This window comes from Apaloderma vittatum, unplaced genomic scaffold, assembly GCF_000703405.1.
Source record: "Apaloderma vittatum isolate BGI_N311 unplaced genomic scaffold, ASM70340v1 scaffold1077, whole genome shotgun sequence".
Classification (NCBI taxonomy): Eukaryota; Metazoa; Chordata; class Aves; order Trogoniformes; family Trogonidae; genus Apaloderma; species Apaloderma vittatum.
The window spans coordinates 9,169-27,645 of record NW_009724306.1 but is presented as its reverse complement, the minus strand read 5'-3'; the positions used below and the strand labels follow the sequence as shown (position 1 = coordinate 27,645).

At 42.6% G+C, this 18,477-nt stretch overlaps 1 protein-coding gene across 1 annotated transcript in view; it reads left to right on the top strand.

Moving 5' to 3' along the window:
- Window positions 1–3,145: 3,145 nt before the first annotated feature.
- Window positions 3,146–18,477, top strand: part of ATP7A (ATPase, Cu++ transporting, alpha polypeptide) — a 16,899-nt gene continuing 1,567 nt past the window's right edge. The window contains exons 1-20 of the mRNA XM_009872408.1: window positions 3,146–3,253; window positions 5,541–6,030; window positions 6,715–7,449; window positions 7,910–8,107; window positions 9,835–9,998; window positions 10,508–10,669; window positions 11,220–11,296; window positions 11,468–11,693; window positions 12,108–12,341; window positions 12,623–12,714; window positions 13,133–13,260; window positions 13,421–13,575; window positions 13,862–13,996; window positions 14,875–15,069; window positions 15,262–15,444; window positions 15,747–15,960; window positions 16,494–16,640; window positions 17,104–17,246; window positions 17,527–17,730; window positions 18,347–18,464. Of these exons, the coding sequence (XP_009870710.1) occupies window positions 3,146–3,253; window positions 5,541–6,030; window positions 6,715–7,449; window positions 7,910–8,107; window positions 9,835–9,998; window positions 10,508–10,669; window positions 11,220–11,296; window positions 11,468–11,693; window positions 12,108–12,341; window positions 12,623–12,714; window positions 13,133–13,260; window positions 13,421–13,575; window positions 13,862–13,996; window positions 14,875–15,069; window positions 15,262–15,444; window positions 15,747–15,960; window positions 16,494–16,640; window positions 17,104–17,246; window positions 17,527–17,730; window positions 18,347–18,464 (4,108 nt within the window). The remainder of the gene's footprint in view (window positions 3,254–5,540; window positions 6,031–6,714; window positions 7,450–7,909; window positions 8,108–9,834; window positions 9,999–10,507; window positions 10,670–11,219; window positions 11,297–11,467; window positions 11,694–12,107; window positions 12,342–12,622; window positions 12,715–13,132; window positions 13,261–13,420; window positions 13,576–13,861; window positions 13,997–14,874; window positions 15,070–15,261; window positions 15,445–15,746; window positions 15,961–16,493; window positions 16,641–17,103; window positions 17,247–17,526; window positions 17,731–18,346; window positions 18,465–18,477) is intronic.

Here is an 18,477-nt window from a genome sequence, read left to right as displayed (position 1 = left end):
GCCGGGAGGCCCCGCGGCGTTCGGGGCTGCGGGCAGGGCTGGCGGGAGCTCCAGGGGCTGCTCTGACCGGGGACATCCCTGCGTGTCCCTTCCCGGGGCACAGACAGCGCTTACGGACGGACCCGCCAAGGTACCTCTTGTAGCGTCGCTGCTCGGCAGAGAAAAAGAGCCCATTTGAACACGAGTCTCTGAGCGTTTTCTCCTTTTTTTTACCCCACCTGAGCTGCTTAACTTGTAGCTTAGAAACACCTTATTTAGCGTTTGCCTTGTGGTGGCAGCGCTCTGCACAGAAGTACATTTCTCCAATGTTTTCGATAAAACATGGCATGAATGTTCTGGGAAAGGGCAAATAGTTATTTACGATGCTTTGAGGTAAAATCTCACAGAAATGAGTAAGAGTAATCCCACCTTAACTGTTGCCTCTGCATCCGTGTTCTGGGAATCGCGGATAAAGTGCCCCAAAACTTTTATGCCATCACCGAGGATTGCGTTTCTGTACTTAAAGACTCAGTGAATGGTATTCTCAGAGGTACTAGACCAAGAAATATTTTTTTTCCATGTTTGATAACGTGGTAGTTGCATGTATTTTGAAACACTGGGAGCACAAACAAAGTTTGATTAGAAACTAAAAAATTACAGTGTATTTTGTTTATTGAGAAAAGACCTGAAGATTTTTCCCTTCCCAGGTGTCAGTCTGGGAAAATCAAAGCTTCCATTACGTGTCATTTACTGTTTTACTCGTCTCATTTGCACTTGCATAATGCATTTCACATTGTCCTGCGTTTGTGTTTTGAGATTCAGCTCAAGAATGAGGAGCCTGGGTTACCGTAGCACGCTCACATAACAAGGGTTTATAAACTGCGCTATCTTTCTAATATTTGCTTCTTCCAGGGGGATGTTTGTGTTCTTCAAAAATCTGGCTTGAAAAGGTAGTGGAGAGAAACAAGCAAAAGGATTTGTGAAGAATTTGTCTCGGATATTACAGAACTCTTTAGAAGTGAAGTAGAATGCTTTGAATGTGTACTTTTATTTATTTTTCATCCAGCTTGTGTAGAAACCAAGTCCCTCAGAGCAGTTTCCATAGTCTGCTGACCGAGCAAGACTCGTTAGAGTCTTGAGCAACATGAATTACGACCTGTTTAGAGTATCACGTAGCTGTGTGACAGACGATTATTACAGATGTGCAGTTTCTCCCTCAGTGATTAAGCCTCGTATATCATGCTTTCAAATGTATGTTTGCTGATGAGCGTCATAAAACCTCGTTCTTCCATGTTGGACCAGCTCTCCGGTGAAGCGTTCTGCAGCGCTTCTGTAAGCCCAAGGATGAGATGGTGCAGCTTCTTCCTTTCATGCCATCCGTTTGCTCTTTTTTCATAGGTCTTTGCAGCCTTTTAGCGCACAGGTGCCTTTTTAACAGCATTACTAATTTGTCTCTCTGCTGCCATAAATAAAGCAAGCTGTAAAGTAGGACTGAGCCGTTTAGAAATTTAATAATGTCCAAAGGCTGTAGTTAAATCTGTCTCTGGCGTTTGTGGTGGGCTGTTGTTTTGGTGGGGTTTTTTTGCCAAGTTTTGACCTCTGTTAGTGTCAGCAGCTATCAATTCAGGATAATTACGTATAGAAAGCTCCAGTTGCACACTGAGCCAGAAACAGTGTCTGCTTCTCGCTGATGTGTCCTTACAGATCCTAGCACAGGCACAGGGCGTGTTTGTGGTGCACGGGGCTTTCTCACGCTGCGATACCTGGCTTAGCTTGGACTGTAGCAGCACTTGAAGTGTTTTTTCTGGGGTAAAGTGAGAATCTGGGTTTTTACAGGTGTTATGACTTTGTCTTGCTGGTATTTTTTCTTTTTTTTTGGTAGTGAGGTTGTAAATAACTCAATTTTGACTTCATCAAAACTTATCTTGCTTCAGATATTTTACTTAAAGGCTGCTATTAGCACGTTAAAAAATGGTTTAAAGAGATGAATCTGAGTTTCTCAGGCACCTCCAGCTTGATCACTGTTTAATTTTCCTTTCCACAGGAAGAAATGGCTGTTGGAAGTAGAATTTTTTTCTTTCTGTTGCTTCATTCAACAAAATAGCAACAGTGGAATTGAGGCCTCTTGGCTTCTTGTATTGCAAATATGTAGCTGTCAAATCAAATGGGGAGGGGCTGCCATTTGTTGGCCTCATCAAATCCTAAAATTCTTTACTAATTGATGATGAAGGTGCTTTGTATATGGTGCAATGCTTTAAAAATAAAACCATTATTTTTCTCTCTATAATTTAGTTCTCCAAGTTAAGTCCCCAGGGTAAAAAAAACAAGTTAAGCGTGTGCTTAACTAGTTCAGTTAATCATTGGAATTTGCAGTTGCTTCTGCTGCGGCCGGACATTAAGCAGTTGACTATGAACGTTTTCCTAGTCAGTAACGTCTCTGTCGTTGGAAAAAATAATGCAAATTTTCAAAAGGATTAAAAAAAGATATCTGGAAATCACTTTTTTCCCTTGTGTTACTTAACAGTTTATGCATTAGACGAAAGAAGTCCTTTGCATTTGCCATTATTTCTACAAATTAATCTAATTTATGTTAGGTAACTTTTACTAGACTTGTTTTGATAGGCAAAAATAATAATTATGATCTTCAGAGGAGTAGAAGTTAGACTTTCCTGATTGAGATGTGGAAAAAGCTTGATGTGCCTTCTAGGGCTGATTTCAATATCACTTGGTTTTGCTAGTGCGGGATGCTGTACGAGATGTAAGTGTGAAAAATCACGATCATCACCTGTGGCTTGCGTGCCGTCCTCGAGCATTCTTGTACTCCAAGAGCTGGTGTCTCTCTTACTTGCTTCTTTCTATAGCTTCATCTTGCACACCAGTGAATCACAGCTCGCCACGTGCAATTAGATGATCTGGATTGCAATGCAAATCAAATAATAAATGCTTTTACTTTTTAAGTATGCTTAAGAACACTTCTACTTTTTAAGAATTTACAGGAATAAATGCCTGAAGTTCTCCTTCCTGATCAGCTTTGCTCAGATTTTCACATCTCCTAGTCAAGTACCTCATCCCTGTTTTGACTTAATTCGTTGTGAAATGATTTAAGAACACGTTTCTTAATTGTTTTAGGCCAAAAGCAATGAGCAGACTTGAGTAGAATTCCACCATGGAGGCCAAATCCGTAGTCGTCGGTGTGGAGGGGATGACGTGCAATTCCTGCGTTCAAACCATTGAACAGCACGTCGGGAAGATGAATGGTATCCATGACATTAAAGTAAGTAACGCTATCGCCATTTCTTCCGACACTTATTTTCTCATATGGGAAACCATGATAAAGTATGCACCAAGGGAGGAAAATCTGTGGAATGAGTATATTCTGCACGTTTCACGGGAAGCTGGTGTTAGAAGTGCGCTGCTGTGCTTCTGCTGTAAAACCAGTGCTTACTCTGCAGCGAGAACTACGTCATTACCTGTCGCTCTCGAGTAATTTTCTGCTTTACGATTAATTCAGTGCTGTGAAATAGTGAGGAAAGTGTCAAAGAAAGGCTAGAACAGGAAGGGTTTTAGCAAAAGATGTAGAACTTAATGCCGGTGACAGAAGCAAGCTGTCCTCGTTCCTCGAACTGAATAAATGTCAGTATTTGCTCTCTTCCAGGCTGACAAGACACAGAGGTCCCTTGCACAGGTTCCAAAGCTTTTGTGGGCTTGAGGTGTCCAGTTAATCGTGTGCAGGTTGATCCACCATGAAAAATAAAGGTGTTTTGTTCTGGTTGGTGGAGTAAGAGTAGCAGGTAATGCAGGTGACAAAGGAAAGCCTCGTCGAGCGTTAGAAGTTCCCTTTGTGTGCTGTCCGTGAGGAAAAGAGAGAAGGAGCGGCAGAAGTGCAGTGTTGAAATAACGGATAACGGAGTTCATTGGTTTGCCTGTAATCCAGACTTCCTTGATCTGACTGGGTTTTAACTATTTTTTCTTAGCTCAGAGGAGATACCAATATTTTGTTGGTATTTTTTCTATCATGGGCAGAATATCAGACTGTAGAGTATTTCTAGGTGAGCGGTTTATTCCTCCACGATGTGTCATTTTAACAATGGAAACAGTTTAAGAGCTGGGAGATTCCTGTCAGTTTTATGGCTTAGCTTGTTCCGAGAATATACAGAGGACTTGAGATAGGAGGAGAGATTCGTGCTTTAACTTGATTGAAGGCAATGAGCATCCCATAGTGTCCTTTACAAAAGGCATGAAGTAAGACAGCATTAAGAGGTATTTAGGTTTTAAGGTGAATACTTGTCCCAAGGCTGAATGCTATTTATAAAACTATTCTTGACGAGAAAATGTATTACAAAAACTTAGTGCGAGTAGGAGAGGACTGTAAGAAACTTTAAGAGGTCCTGTTTAGTAATTATCCTCCTTACGCATCATGACTTCAGTTAGATTATTTGTTTCAGAAAAAAAATCTCTGAAAATAGTAAAACAGGGTTTTGTTTAGTGATTATGACTTAGGTGAGCAGGGGACATGAGTGCTGGACGGCTCATACAGACAAACAGAGCTACGTTTTGGTTATTTTGCCTCCAACTGCAATGAAACCGATAAATGTCCATGCTGCTGATTCTGCTGAGACCCATAATTGTAACAGAAATGGAGAAAGGTGGTTCTTAAAATGATTTAACTGGACTAATTTAATCATGACTGTGGTCTTTCGATTGTACCTTTGCCCAGAGGGAAGATAGAATTGAATGATAATGTGTTGGGCCTCTGGCAGGCGTCGGCTTTCCCTTTTGGAAACTGCAGTAATTGTGTTTGATTCATCAGTTGGGAGCAAATTAAATTCAGGATATTTGTACCATCTGATGTGAAAGGTTACTACCAAATCAGGACGTCTCTGGATCACCAAAATGTACAGAGAGAGGAAAAACGTCTTCTCTGATGTTTGTCATAGATCAGATTTTGAAACTGATTTTTTTCCTCTGAAGTCTGACGTACTTTATTGCTCCTTGCAACTTTACAGCCTCTGCCTAAGATGCCTAGAAATGCTGGACTCCTTTCACGGCTACTGAAATCTGTGGGTTTTTTCAAAGAGTGTTTTCTTCCATCCTTGTAGCCTAGGGGTAATTACTGCTAACTGCAGAATTGTACATGTGATTAGAATTTTTTTCTGTAGGCTGTTTTCCTTTTTGGATTTAATTAAGTTAGTCATCATAATTCAAGAGAGTTTGGCTCTGCAAGTTTCATTAAACGTGTTGATGCTGTCTGGGTGTCATAAGTAAAAGTGACCAGGCAGACTTTGTAGAAGATTCTGAAACTGGTGGAGGAGAAAAATAAATAAATCTGTACTTTCTAGCTGTGTTGTTGCATAGATGAGCAGAAGTTATTTTTTTGGTGACTCTTGGTGTGGCTTTACTTTTCATAGTGAGCAGTGCTGGATAAAATCGTACCAGACAAGTATCACTAAAATATGCAAGTAAAAGCTATTTCTGATCTCATGCAGGGTATTAATTCTCATCTCTTAGTATTGCAGCTTGCTAAATTTTATTTATTTTTTCGTTCTTTTTTCCCTTGTAAGGTATCTCTAGAGGATAAGAACGCAGTCATCATTTATGACTCCAAACTGCAGACTCCAGCAACGCTGCAGGAAGCAATATATGACATGGGATTTGATGCTACACTGACAGATGCAAACCCACAACCTGTTTTACCTGACTCTGTTTTTCTTACAATCCCCGCTCAGCCAGCTCTAACGTCTAAACAGATTTGTAGCGCGCTACTAAAGAACAAAGGTATTGTGGATGTCAAACTGTCCTCTGATCAAAAAACCGCGGTGGTGACTTTTATTTCGTCCGTTACAAACGGCAAGCAGATTATCCAGATGGTCCCAGGGGTGGATTTAAATATCTCTGCACCGGAGGCAACTCCTGGAACTTGTGAGGATTCAGGCTGGTCTCAAGCGAGTAGCGTCGTGCTACGCCTGAAAGTAGCGGGGATGACGTGTCATTCCTGCACCAGCACCATTGAGGGGAAGGTTGGCAAACTGCAAGGAATTCAGCGGATTAAAGGTAAAACTTTTTTGTGTATTTTTACGTAAATTGAAGATGATCCTACTGTTTTCTGGCATTTAGATTAGTGTGACGGTTGCTCTTTGTGGTACCTGGTACTTAATTATGTGTTCACTCTGGACCAGCAGAGAGGAAAGAGGCCCAGATTGTGGTGAAGCTGTTGCTGCTCCATGTGTGACTGTATTTGCTTTATGTTTTGGCACAAAGCCTGGAGTAATCGTGTTCCTTAGCTTTATTGCCAGGTATAGAAGTCTCTGATACCAGGTGTCTTGTTATGTATTGTAATTAATATTAGTTGATGTTTTCCATTCAATAAAAACATGAATATTGGCATATAGGTGATTTTATCTAAAAGGCAATACAAAATTACCTGTATATAAAGCTTTCGCATAAATACATTGCCACAGACCCCTGATAGAAGGATAAATATAGTAAGAAGTAGTAAGACCGTTTGGGAAAGAGCAATAAATTTAAGTAGGAGTTGGGTATTGCTGAAAATACCAGATGAAACCTAAACTGTTTGATATTTACCGAACTAATGAAATCTCTTTTCTGTCACAGTTATGTTTCTGAGCATTTAAAGCATTCTCGGAAAGCTTTGACAAGATCTCTTGCTCTTAGGGCAATGTGCTGCTTATGCTTAGGACAGTAACACACACTTATTTTTTATTGATTGATTTGCAGTGTCCCTGGACAATCAGGAAGCTGTCATTGTCTACCAGCCTCACCTAATTACAGCAGAAGAAATTATACATCAAATTGAAGCTGCGGGTTTCACAGCATCTTTGAAAAAGCAGCCTAGACCCCTCAAGCTCAGCGCTATTGACCTGGAAAGGCTGAGGAATACTCAGGCAAGAGGCTCTGAGGCAGCGCTAAAAGAAAACTCGAATGTGAACGATGCAAAGACAGTCGTCTTCCGAATTGAAGGCATGCACTGCAATTCCTGCGTCCTCAACATTCAGAGCGCCGTGTCGGCACTCCCGTCAGTAACGAGTGTCGTCGTTTCGTTAGAGAAGAAATCTGCTGTTATAGACTATAACCCCGACTTAATTAACGTAGATGTACTGAGAAGAGCCGTCGAGGCGGTGTCTCCAGAGACATTTAAAGTCAGCCTTGCCGACGAATATGAAAATGCAGGGCTTTTCCCCACGCTGGCGTCTCCGCTGAAGTCTCCTCATCCGGTCTGGAAGGATGCCGGCCAGCCGCTTACTCAAGTTGTCGTGATAAATATCGAGGGAATGACTTGCAACTCCTGCGTGCAGTCCATTGAGGGGGCCGTAGCCCAGAAGGCAGGTGTGAAATCCATTCACGTCTCCCTCGCAAATCGTAGCGGGACTATAGAATACGACCCTCTGCAAACATGCCCGGAAGAGTTGCGATCCTCAATAGAGGATATGGGATTTGATGCATCTTTATCAGGTAATGACATGTTAAACGTTTCAACTTAAAAGCATTGGGCAATTCTGGTTAGGATTTGGTACCAGCCAAGATAGAAAAACCACTGACTTTGCATATGAAATGTGAAGTTGCTTACAAGTTTAGCTTTGTGCCTCAGGTCAAGTTAATAAAATTGTGTGTAAAACGAAGGTTGCAAGGCAGAGGTTTAGCTTACCATGTAAGAGAGGGCAAAGGATGTGCAACAGAGCGGGCAAACAGGGAGAAAGGCAAAAGGAAAAATAGTAACGAAACAGCAAGTCAACTCTTTGTCTTGTTTTCTATCGCTTACTCTTAAATGACGAATGAATTTGATTGACAAGACGTGCAATTACCCTTTTTTGGACTAAATTTACAGCAGCGTTATTTAAGGCTGGTGAAGTACCAGCTCGTACCTCACTGCAACGACTGTTCATAACGTCAGGAGTTGTGATCACTTTTTCAGCGAAGACAGAACTGCCTGTGGCGACAGCTCAGCCCTCACCCGAAGCGCCGCTGGAATCTCACAGAGCCAAGCCTCCCGCCAAAACGTCGCCAGCTGGGCAAGAGGCAAAGACTGTGTCCAAGTGCTACGTCCAAGTGACGGGAATGACGTGTGCTTCGTGCGTGGCCAACATTGAGAGAAATTTGAGGAGAGAAGATGGTAAGTTGTACCCGGGTGTAATCTGTGAAATTTCTGAGCGTTTTTGGGGACTGATGTGTTGGAGAGCAGCGCAGGGGAAAGGGACATGGGGGTGCTGGTGGGCAGCAGGGTGGCCATGAGCCAGCAACATGCCTTCCTGGCCAAGAAGGTCAATGGCATCCTGGGGCGGATTAGAAGGTTGAGAGAGGTCCTCCTGCCCCTCTACTCTGCCCTGGCAAGGCCACATCTGGAATATTGTGTCCAGTTCTGGGTCCCTCAGCTCCAGAGGGACAGGGATCTGCTGGGAAGAGTCCAGCGCAGCCACAGGAATGATGGAGGGATGGAACATCTCCCTGGGGAGGAAAGGCTGAAGGAGCTGGGGCTCTGCAGCTTGGAGAAGAGGAGGCTGAGAGGTGACCTCATTCATATTTATAAATATGTAAAAGGTGAGTGTCAGGAGGAGGGAGCCAGACTCTTCTCAGGGATGTCCAATGACAGGACAAGGGGCAACGGGTGCAAGCTGGAGCACAGGGGGTTCCACAAAAACATTAGAAAATACTTTTTCCTTGTGAGGGTGACAGAGCCCTGGCACAGGCTGTGCCTGAGCTCTTGCACGTGCTCCCCATGGAGGGTTTGGAGTCTCCTTCTCTGGAGACTTTAAAAACCCTCCTGGACGCGTTCCTGTGTGACCTGCTCTGGGTGTTCCTGCTCTGGCAGCAGGGCTGGACTAGATGATCTTTCGAGGTCCCTTCCAACCCCGAGCGTTCTGTGATTTTTGTGATTCTTCTAGAGGATGCAGCTAGCTTTTGTACAGCCCTTGCAATGGATGGGCTGTCAGGTGCCGTTGCTGGTGTGTTCGACGGGTAGGAACACGATCTGCTCGCTCTTGGTTCGTGGGATGAAAACAACACCGTTCTTTCTGCGTTGTGCTCGGTGCTGGCTAGCGGCTGCCTCCCTGGCAGCAGGAGTTGCAGTGCTCTGAAGAGAATATAGGGATCAAATTTATCCTTTTGAAACTAAATGGTGTCTTTTCTACTGGAGGGATGTACCCAGGTCTGCCCCTTAGAGGCAGAAGCCTATGTGCTATTAGGAGCTATTAGGCAGGGACAGTGTTAATGTGGATTAAAGAGACATAAGTTAATTTTAGCTCTGTGAGTCAGGACAGGTTCTGTCCATGTGGTGATTATATTTGCAAGAACGAATAGTTGCTTGACTGTAATGTAATAAAGAGTCATTAACGTGGACTGTTGCATTACTGCAATGAGGATGGGTGTGTTTCACGTTAACCTTGAATTTAATTTCTTCGTCCTAGAAAATGGATGAATATCAATTCTTTTCACTTAGCGTACACTAGGTTTGCATATTGTTAGATCTGCTCGTTCTCATACGTGATCTGTCTTGAAGAAACGGCTTAGAAATGGTAAATGCAGATTAGAAAAATACGTAGGACTGTGTTTTAGAGGAACTTCTTTTAGTAAAAGCAGATCATCTTTTCACATAGCATAGCTGGCATGTTCGTAATTAGACTGTTACAAACATGCAACTCGTGGAGTAATGCTTTCATCTGTCACACCTACACTTGGGTGTTTTTACTGCGTTCTCGATGTATCTTCCAAAAATGACGACGTTTTTCTTTACGTGGACCTGCAGTGTGGTAGATAGCTCAACTTCATAAATTGTGCCAGCCCGTTCCTGCAAGCGCAGTGCTTTCCTTGAACATCATCTGCCGTTCACGTTGTGTTTTCTAGGAATACATTCGATACTTGTTGCCCTGATGGCAGGAAAGGCAGAAGTACGGTATAATCCTGCCGTCATCCACCCTTCGGCTATTGCAGAGCTCATACAGGAGCTGGGATTTGGAGCTACCGTGATGGAAAACTGTGGTGAAGGAGATGGAATCCTGGAACTTGTTGTAAGCTAGTAATGAAAACCTCACCTTTGTTACTCTTATCTGTTGGATGTGCTCGCGTAAGCATCCGCTTCCTGAAGTGGTACTCGTATAATAGAGCTTAATTTGCAAAAAAGCAAAGTATAAGAGCACATCAGGTACGTATCACAAACGATATCTTGTCATGCGACCTGTGCTGGCTCACCACTACTACACTGAAGTCAGAGAAATATCCCTGTGAGTTTTTTGATCACTGTGCCTATTGCAGAAATATTTTTATTTGTTTTTTGTACCTGAGTCTAGCTCAGTGTGTCCCAGCTCTGATCTTGAAGAGCCAGCATTGCTTAATAACCTCATCTCTAGGCTACGCTTCCTCTGTAGCGCTCTCGCCCTTAACCAGAGAGCTCCATCTCACTGCTTCAGACTTAGAAATATGCAATAAGTAATTCAGGATTGTCATAAGCACTCTTCCTACTTTTTAAGATGCCTTTATCGAGTGGTTTTGATAATAGGAGAGATCCTTTATTTTGCAGGTGAGAGGAATGACATGTGCTTCTTGTGTGCACAAAATAGAATCCACCCTGATGAAGACCAATGGTGTCCTGTACTGCTCAGTAGCTCTTGCAACCAACAAAGCGCACATTAAATATGATCCTGAGATTATAGGTCCTCGAGATGTTATACAAGTGATAAAGGTAAGTTTCATACAATATCCATTGTCCTTTAAAGACTTATGTACTTCGGAAACAGAAGGGAAGACTGTTAAGGGAAAAAACAAATCTGTCTATTTTCTGCCACCTGCTATTTTTTTAGTGCAGGTTTCTGCGATAATATGTGCGTTTTGAGTCAAAAGCAATGCTCTGCTATGACTTGGGTGAAGTTTTTAAATGTTAGAGTTGAAGTGTGCAGAAAAATAAAGCACATCCATGAGTACTGTAGCAAGAGAGAGGGGAAAGTAGGTTCCTTGGCTTTATCCCTCAATTTCTCTACTACTGTGCTTCAGGAGTAACCGTTTTGGAAAGCCACATCGTAGAATAGCATTTCGATGTTCTAGAAAGGTTGATTTCTACATCCGATTGCTTTTCTCTCTTTGCAAAGTAACTAAATAATTGTAACTATCATATCAGAAACGTCAATTAAGTAAATCATGTGTAAGGCCGGCACCATCGATAACCTGGCAGTAACTTTACATGAACACCAAGTGTCATTAAAAATCTACTGTTCTCTTATTCTTTTTTTCCTTAGGATTTAGGCTTCACTACTTCGTTGGTCAAAAAAGATAGATCTGCTAGTCATCTAGATCACAAACAGGAGATAAGGCAGTAAGTACTCACGAACATACCTAGATTTGTTAAATATCTTTGATTCTGCTTTTTTACGAACACAAAAGTTTCGAATTCTTTCTGTGACTGTGCAGACACCCTAGAAAAAATGCTCCCCAGCACTCGACTGCAAAACAAGTTGTTTTTTTTTCTTTTCTTTTTCAACCTGAGGTGGAAAAGGTCTTTTGTTGTGAGTCTCGTTTTCTGCATTCCTGTCATGGGGCTGATGATTTACATGATGGTTATGGACAGTCAGCTTTCAGATGCTCACGCGCATCGCAACATGAGCAGCGAGGAGATGGAAACCCTTCACTCCTCTATGGTCCTGGAATACCAGCTCCTGCCAGGACTGTCTGTTATGAATTTTCTGTCGTTTTTACTCTGCGTACCTGTACAGGTAAGTGAGAACAGGACAACTCCTATTGTGGGAGCCTTAAACACTCGGAACAGAAGGCAATGAAATTAAATTTGGAAAGTGACTGTAATTAAGTTGTTTCAAAATGCTTTTGAGGTCGTTACTTGCTCCTGCTGTTGCCAAAAGGAGGGGTGCTGGGCCCTGTTGGGGGTGGGCAGCACCCGAGGCAGCCTGCCTTGCTGCACTGATGGGTGCTGGAGGAGCTGGAGGGAACTGGTGGGAGGTGAGAAGACCTGAGAATGTTGTGGTCCAGATCGTAGCCCTCGGCTGGAGCTGGGCTTTTTTGTTCAGGAAGAGAAGACAAAAAACACAAATCAAACAGGTGTCTCTTACAAAAATGCTGCTACTGTGTGTTCCAAACGCGTGTGTAAAGTGCGACTGATGCTCTTCTTCCAGATGTTTGGAGGCTGGCACTTCTACATCCAGGCGTACAGAGCGCTGAAGCACAGAACTGCAAACATGGACGTGCTCATCGTTTTGGCGACTTCCATTGCCTTCATCTACTCGTTTGTTATTCTCCTGGTCGCGATGGCTGAGAAGGCAAAAGTAAACCCTGTAACTTTCTTTGACACCCCTCCCATGCTCTTCGTGTTCATCTCGTTGGGCCGGTGGCTAGAGCACGTTGCAAAGGTAAGGAAAAGAAAAGCTGCAAGACACTAAGAATCATTTTGGAATGTTGTGTAACTTCTTTCGTGGGACTTTTCTTTTAAAAAAAGCTTCTTTTAACTTCCTTTGTTGTAAAATCACCTTCACTAACTGAACGAGTAACAACCTGAAATGACTTTAATATAAGTCTGCTTGCAGAAAGTTTTCTTAATGGGGTAAATTGCAACATACACAGTTGTCATTTACCCAGCAATTTATTTTTTTTCAATAGCATAGTCAGAAAAATATGAAAATTATTATTCTAGGGTAAAACATCAGAAGCACTGGCAAGACTAATTTCATTACAAGCTACTGAAGCTACTATTGTTACCTTGGGCCCTGATAACGTTCTTTTAAGGTATCTTGCTTTGTCATTTGTTTTTTGTTGTTGTTGTTGTTCCTTTTTTGTTGTTAATATGCTTAATTCACAGACAAATGTTACCATTCTATAGAACTGTGAAGCAAATAACATCAGATCTGCTGGCAAGTTTGCCAGATATAAATGTTAAAATGCAGAAATAGTAACGCTGTTGTGATTTGTTGTGTTGGCATCTTGCTATTTTTGCTCTCATAAGAAAATTTGGGGATTTCTTTTCAACTGGACAGTAAAATTTATGATAAATGAATTGTCATGCTCTTTAAAATGGCCTTTCTTAGGACAATTTTTGTGTAAGTTAACAATGTCAACTGATGAGAGGAGGCTTTGTGTATAGTGACAAGTCCTTTTGCCCAGGTAATTTCAGTTAACAATCTCTTTCAAAACTAAATCGTTCTAGTGAAGAGCAAGTTGATGTTGAGCTGGTTCAACGAGGCGACATTGTCAAAGTGATTCCGGGAGGCAAATTCCCTGTGGATGGTCGTGTTATCGAAGGACACTCTATGGTGGACGAATCTCTTATCACTGGTGAGCGTTTGATTTTTGCAAGTCTAAAAATGTGTTCCTTTCCCTTTAAACACGCACAAAGAAGTTCGAGCTGATGTTCTCGCTCTTCTAACGGCGTGTTAGGAGGTGGCAGATGTTGCTGAAAAGTGTATCTTAGTGCCTGTCCTTGACCTGTCCTTAGGCGAAGCGATGCCCGTGACTAAAAAACCTGGCAATACAGTTATTGCAGGTTCTATTAATCAGAACGGATCGCTGCTGATTTCGGCAACCCACGTCGGAGCTGATACAACCCTTTCCCAGATCGTTAAACTTGTGGAGGAGGCCCAGACCTCAAAGGTAGAGCATTATCCAACTGAGCCCTTGGGGTTTGTCTCACCGGTTAGGCATCGGGTGATTTGACGAGTGGTTCGGGTTGTTCAGATGTGAGTTGGGGATGCCTAATGAAGTACTTTGCTGAATAAGGACTTTGATACGTTCGGCTGTTTCAAGTCTCATCATCTTATTAAGTAAATGTGGAACGATGAGGCGTGGTGCAAGCAGAAACTGTGATTCTCTCTGTGGCCGAAGGCACAGGAGAGAGTTCAGCACGATGTTGCTGCAGCTGATGTGTTTTCCTTCCTAGGCTCCAATCCAGCAGTTTGCAGACAAACTTAGTGGCTACTTTGTTCCTGCTATTGTGGCTGTCTCGGTGGTTACCCTTTTCGCCTGGATTATAATTGGATTTGTGGATTTTGAAATAGTAGAAAAATACTTTCTGGTAAGTCTCCTTAAGCACCTTCTGAAATATTTAAAAAGTAGTTGGCCTACAAGTCTATTAGACTGTGGTTGTTCCTTATATGAGTTATCCTTGCAGGCGGTTGCTCACTTTATATATTATAATAGTAGTATTGCTTTGGGTTTTTTCATATTATACATTTTTTACACTGTATCACTCCTACATTTATGCTTAAAGAGAATCTGCAGTAATTAATCAACTCCTGAAAGTCTGTATTTAAAAAATAAATAAAAAAAAAATTAAATACTCAACATCGAAATTTCCCAATTTCCTTTCCTTCTCTGTGGGGAAAAGAAGTCTCTTGTGTCACAAACTTCTGCATCTAGTGTTGTTAGCGTAGCTCTGTGCAAATTCACCTTGGAGATCAGTGGAGTTCAGCTTCATTACAGCTGCCAGAGGAGGAGGATCAGGATCCCACTTTGTATCTTAGGATTGCTTAGATCCCAAGTTTCTTGGTTCGTGGCTATTTCTGAATGGAATTTGTTTCCATGAAAGCAGTCTTCATATCCAGATTCTTTAGTTTTGTATCCATTGTTGATAGAGTATCTTTTATCACGTTACAGCAGTATCTTCTATTATGTTACAGCGTAAAAGAGTTACAGCAAGTGGTACCTTATTTAGGGAAAAAGCCCTATAAATAAAAGACATTGGAAGCATATGCAATATACAACAGAACTTAGTCACTAGTTAATTAGTCATTAATTTTAGCTTTTGCATAATTTGCCTGTGCTTCACTTGTAATATTAATCCTTCAGCTCATGTATTTGCAGATTCTGTTAGGGTCCAAGGCACTGTGTTGTTGAATATGTTGCTTCTGTTTTTTGATGTCTTCTATTACTAAAATAAACCTCTGTCACTAGGGTTACAATAAGAGCATTTCTGCAGCCGAAGTGATAATCCGCTTTGCTTTCCAAGCCTCTATCACAGTCCTGTGTATTGCATGCCCTTGTTCTCTGGGATTAGCCACCCCGACAGCCGTGATGGTTGGCACTGGAGTCGGAGCTCAGAACGGCATCCTCATCAAAGGCGGAGAGCCCCTGGAGATGGCCCATAAGGTGAGGAACGAGGTTTTTCGGTACAAGAACTTGACAAGCTGCTCTTGGTGGCATTTGGCCCGTTGCTGCCCGAGCGGCTCATCGTTGCGTGTCGCTAACCGACGGGTGAGCTCGCTGGAATCGGGTGGCTTTCCTGGGCAGCTGGACGTTAAAGCTTTGTTCCTTGACTGAAGTGTTCCCGTTTTGCCGCAGGTGAAGGTGGTGGTGTTTGACAAAACGGGTACTATCACTCACGGCACCCCGGAAGTGATGCAGGTGAAGTTTCTAGTGGAGAGTAACCAACTGCCACGTAATAAGATGTTGGCCATAGTGGGGACTGCGGAGAGCAATAGTGAGCACCCTCTGGGAGTAGCGATAACAAAATACTGCAAAAAGGTAAGTTACTTCCACGGGACAAAAGCAGTTTGTGACACAGAAGTACTTAATACGTATGAGTAGGCTTGTAGTATTCAGGAAGTGCTAGATGTATTCAGTTTTGAAAGCTGAAAATTGTGGAGCTAAATAAATCACTTAAAACCATTATTAGATGCAGTGGATACTCAGACTTTTGCTTTGACTGATTGAATATTTTTCTGTTCCTGTCAGAGTCAGGCTGCGCTTTATTCTGTGAGGTTTGTAAATGTGGCGTGCTTCTAGATACTTTAAAAATTTTCTCAGTTTGCCTCCTTTCTTTTTAGGAACTGGATTCGGAAACCCTTGGGACATGTACGGATTTTCAGGTAGTTCCAGGCTGCGGCATTAGTTGTAAAGTCACCAATGTTGAAGCGTTGCTCTACAGGAAAAATAAAATGGTTGAAGAAAACAATATCAAAAATATGACACTTGTGAAAATCGAGGAAAATATGGATGAATCGGCACAGCCTGCTTTGATTATTGATGCAGAACTACCAAGTAAGTAAACTCAGATTTATAGAATAAATGGATAATTTAACATGGAAAACTGAGACACACATGAACGAGTTGCTTATTAGTTTGTTTCATGTTCACTTGGGGCATTTTGATTAAATGGAATTTGAACCTTTATGTTGAATATGGGGCTGGAAATCCGCAAAGAAATTGTCTTTCAGTGCTCTATTTTCAGTTGGCTTCAGCCCAAGTTACCATTTGGTAGCCAAAACCATGTGCATCTGCATGTGTGACTGGTTTTCCATCCAGAACAGGTCATTGTTAGATCTTCCAACTATCTTGGGTCCTTTACTGTCCTTTGACCTGTGATTCTTGATCCACTGATGTGGTAACTACCCATTCTTGAAAAATATTGGTGTCTTGCTTGTCTTGGCAGGGCAGTATCGAGACTTCCTTTCTCTTTGGGTTCTCTGTAACGATTTTTCAGTGCGTACTGGGAGAACCTGGGTTAGCATTACCTGGAGGGAAGCTTCCTGGTTAACCACGTGTGATGGCAGGGTTGTATTTTCTTCCTTCAGCTACCGTGACTTCTCAGAAATACTCTGTTCTCATTGGGAACCGGGAATGGATGACTAGAAATGGCCTCCTTGTTAAAAACGAGGTTGATAAAGCCATGACGGAACACGAGCGGAGAGGTCGCACAGCAGTTCTGGCAGCTGTCGATGGTAAGTTCAATGCTGTCTTTTTTCTTTTTTCTTTTTTTTTTTTTAAATTGAGAGGTTGATTTGTCACTACTTAAATAGGAAGTAATAAATAGCCATGTCATAGCAGTTATACCTGAAGCAGAATAACCAACTGAAAAGGAATCATTAGCTAGTTCTGTAACACTTTCGTGTGAGAAACCTCTTCCTGCCTGCCTTAGTTGACAGGAGAGTTGGACGTAACACGAAGACTTCAAAGAGCGAAGGGGAACGGAGGAGGAAAAGTGAATTTTTTCTTGTTTTTGTTGGACAGTCTGTGTTCTGTATTGCCTTAAGCATTGCTATGCTGATATCTCTTCTCATTCTGCTTTTTACAGTTGATACTTTTTCTGGAGTTGGTCTTACTGAGGGGAAAAGAAGTTACATTTTTTTCCTAAGGCAATAAAGTTCGTTGTTACCAACACATTCTTTCTGTCTGTTCTGTTAGGAGTGCTTTGTGCCCTGATAGCTATTGCTGATACTGTGAAACCCGAAGCTGAGCTGGCCGTCTACACCTTGAAGAGTATGGGATTAGAAGTCGTCCTGATGACCGGTGACAACAGCAAAACAGCAAGGTCGATTGCCTCTCAGGTAAACTGTCGTCACGTTGTTCCTGCTGTGGGTGGTGTAGAACTGGTGTATTTTGAAAAATAGCAAAGTAAACAAATTCAGAATAAGAGGGGAATAGAATAAGAGGAGAATAACAGAAGCCTTTTTGAATGGAAGCAGCATCAGCTTTGAATGCAGAGCAGGTTTTGTATCAGTTGGGTTTGGTCTTCAGCTCAAGTGATAACACCGATTATTAACGGCAGAAGCTCTGGTAGCTGGTAGAAAAGCTGCAGGACTGTTTTTGTCCTTTCTCTCTCTTCAGGTTGGCATCACCAAAGTGTTCGCAGAGGTTCTTCCCTCCCACAAAGTGGCCAAAGTGAAACAGTTGCAAGACGAAGGGAAGCGGGTGGCCATGGTTGGAGATGGCATCAATGACTCCCCGGCTCTTGCTATGGCCAACGTGGGAATTGCTATTGGCACGGGTACTGACGTAGCCATCGAGGCAGCAGATGTGGTTCTAATTAGGGTAAGAAATAAGAGCTCTTCGTTAAAATGAGGTGATAACGGGGGGTTAGGCAGCCCAGGGTGCCGTGAATGATTCAGACCACCGCTAAGGTGTAACAGCCTTTAAGTCAGGAGAACTGGAGCAAAGAAGAGATCGTCTTCATCGGGTTTGCCTGGCGTAGTGCTAATTATCCTGTGAAGGAAACTGCCCCATTTTTTGGGATACTAGAGATTTGCGGATCATTCAAGTGTGAGAGTGGGCAAAGGAGGAAAAAGTGTCCTGCCCTTTGGCAAACGTGAATTGTTTTTCAGTGACAAACTGCAGCGCCCCCGAGGTTATAGTCGTTTCTTCCTGCGTCAGCAACACCTTGACAGAAATTGTGGTCAGTGTGTAGAGCTGTGCTGTGCGGTGCCTTACGTGTTATTTGGGTTACGATGACATCTGGCATAAGGCTGGCACTGATCACATGGGCTCTGCGCAGCCAAACTAGAGCAGCCTGAAGAACGCTTACGGCATACAGCGTGTTACATCCAGGGTGTGCCAGTTCACTTGAAAATAGGAGTATGAGGATGCTACATATGTGCCTTTTCTTTTTGCCCCCGCCCCCTCTTTGACTTCTCCACATATTGACTTGCAGGATGACTTGATGGATGTGGTAGCGAGTATAGATTTATCAAGGAAAACTGTGAAAAGGATCCGGATCAACTTTGTCTTTGCTCTGATTTATAATCTCATCGGAGTTCCCATAGCTGCTGGTATGTGACTCTT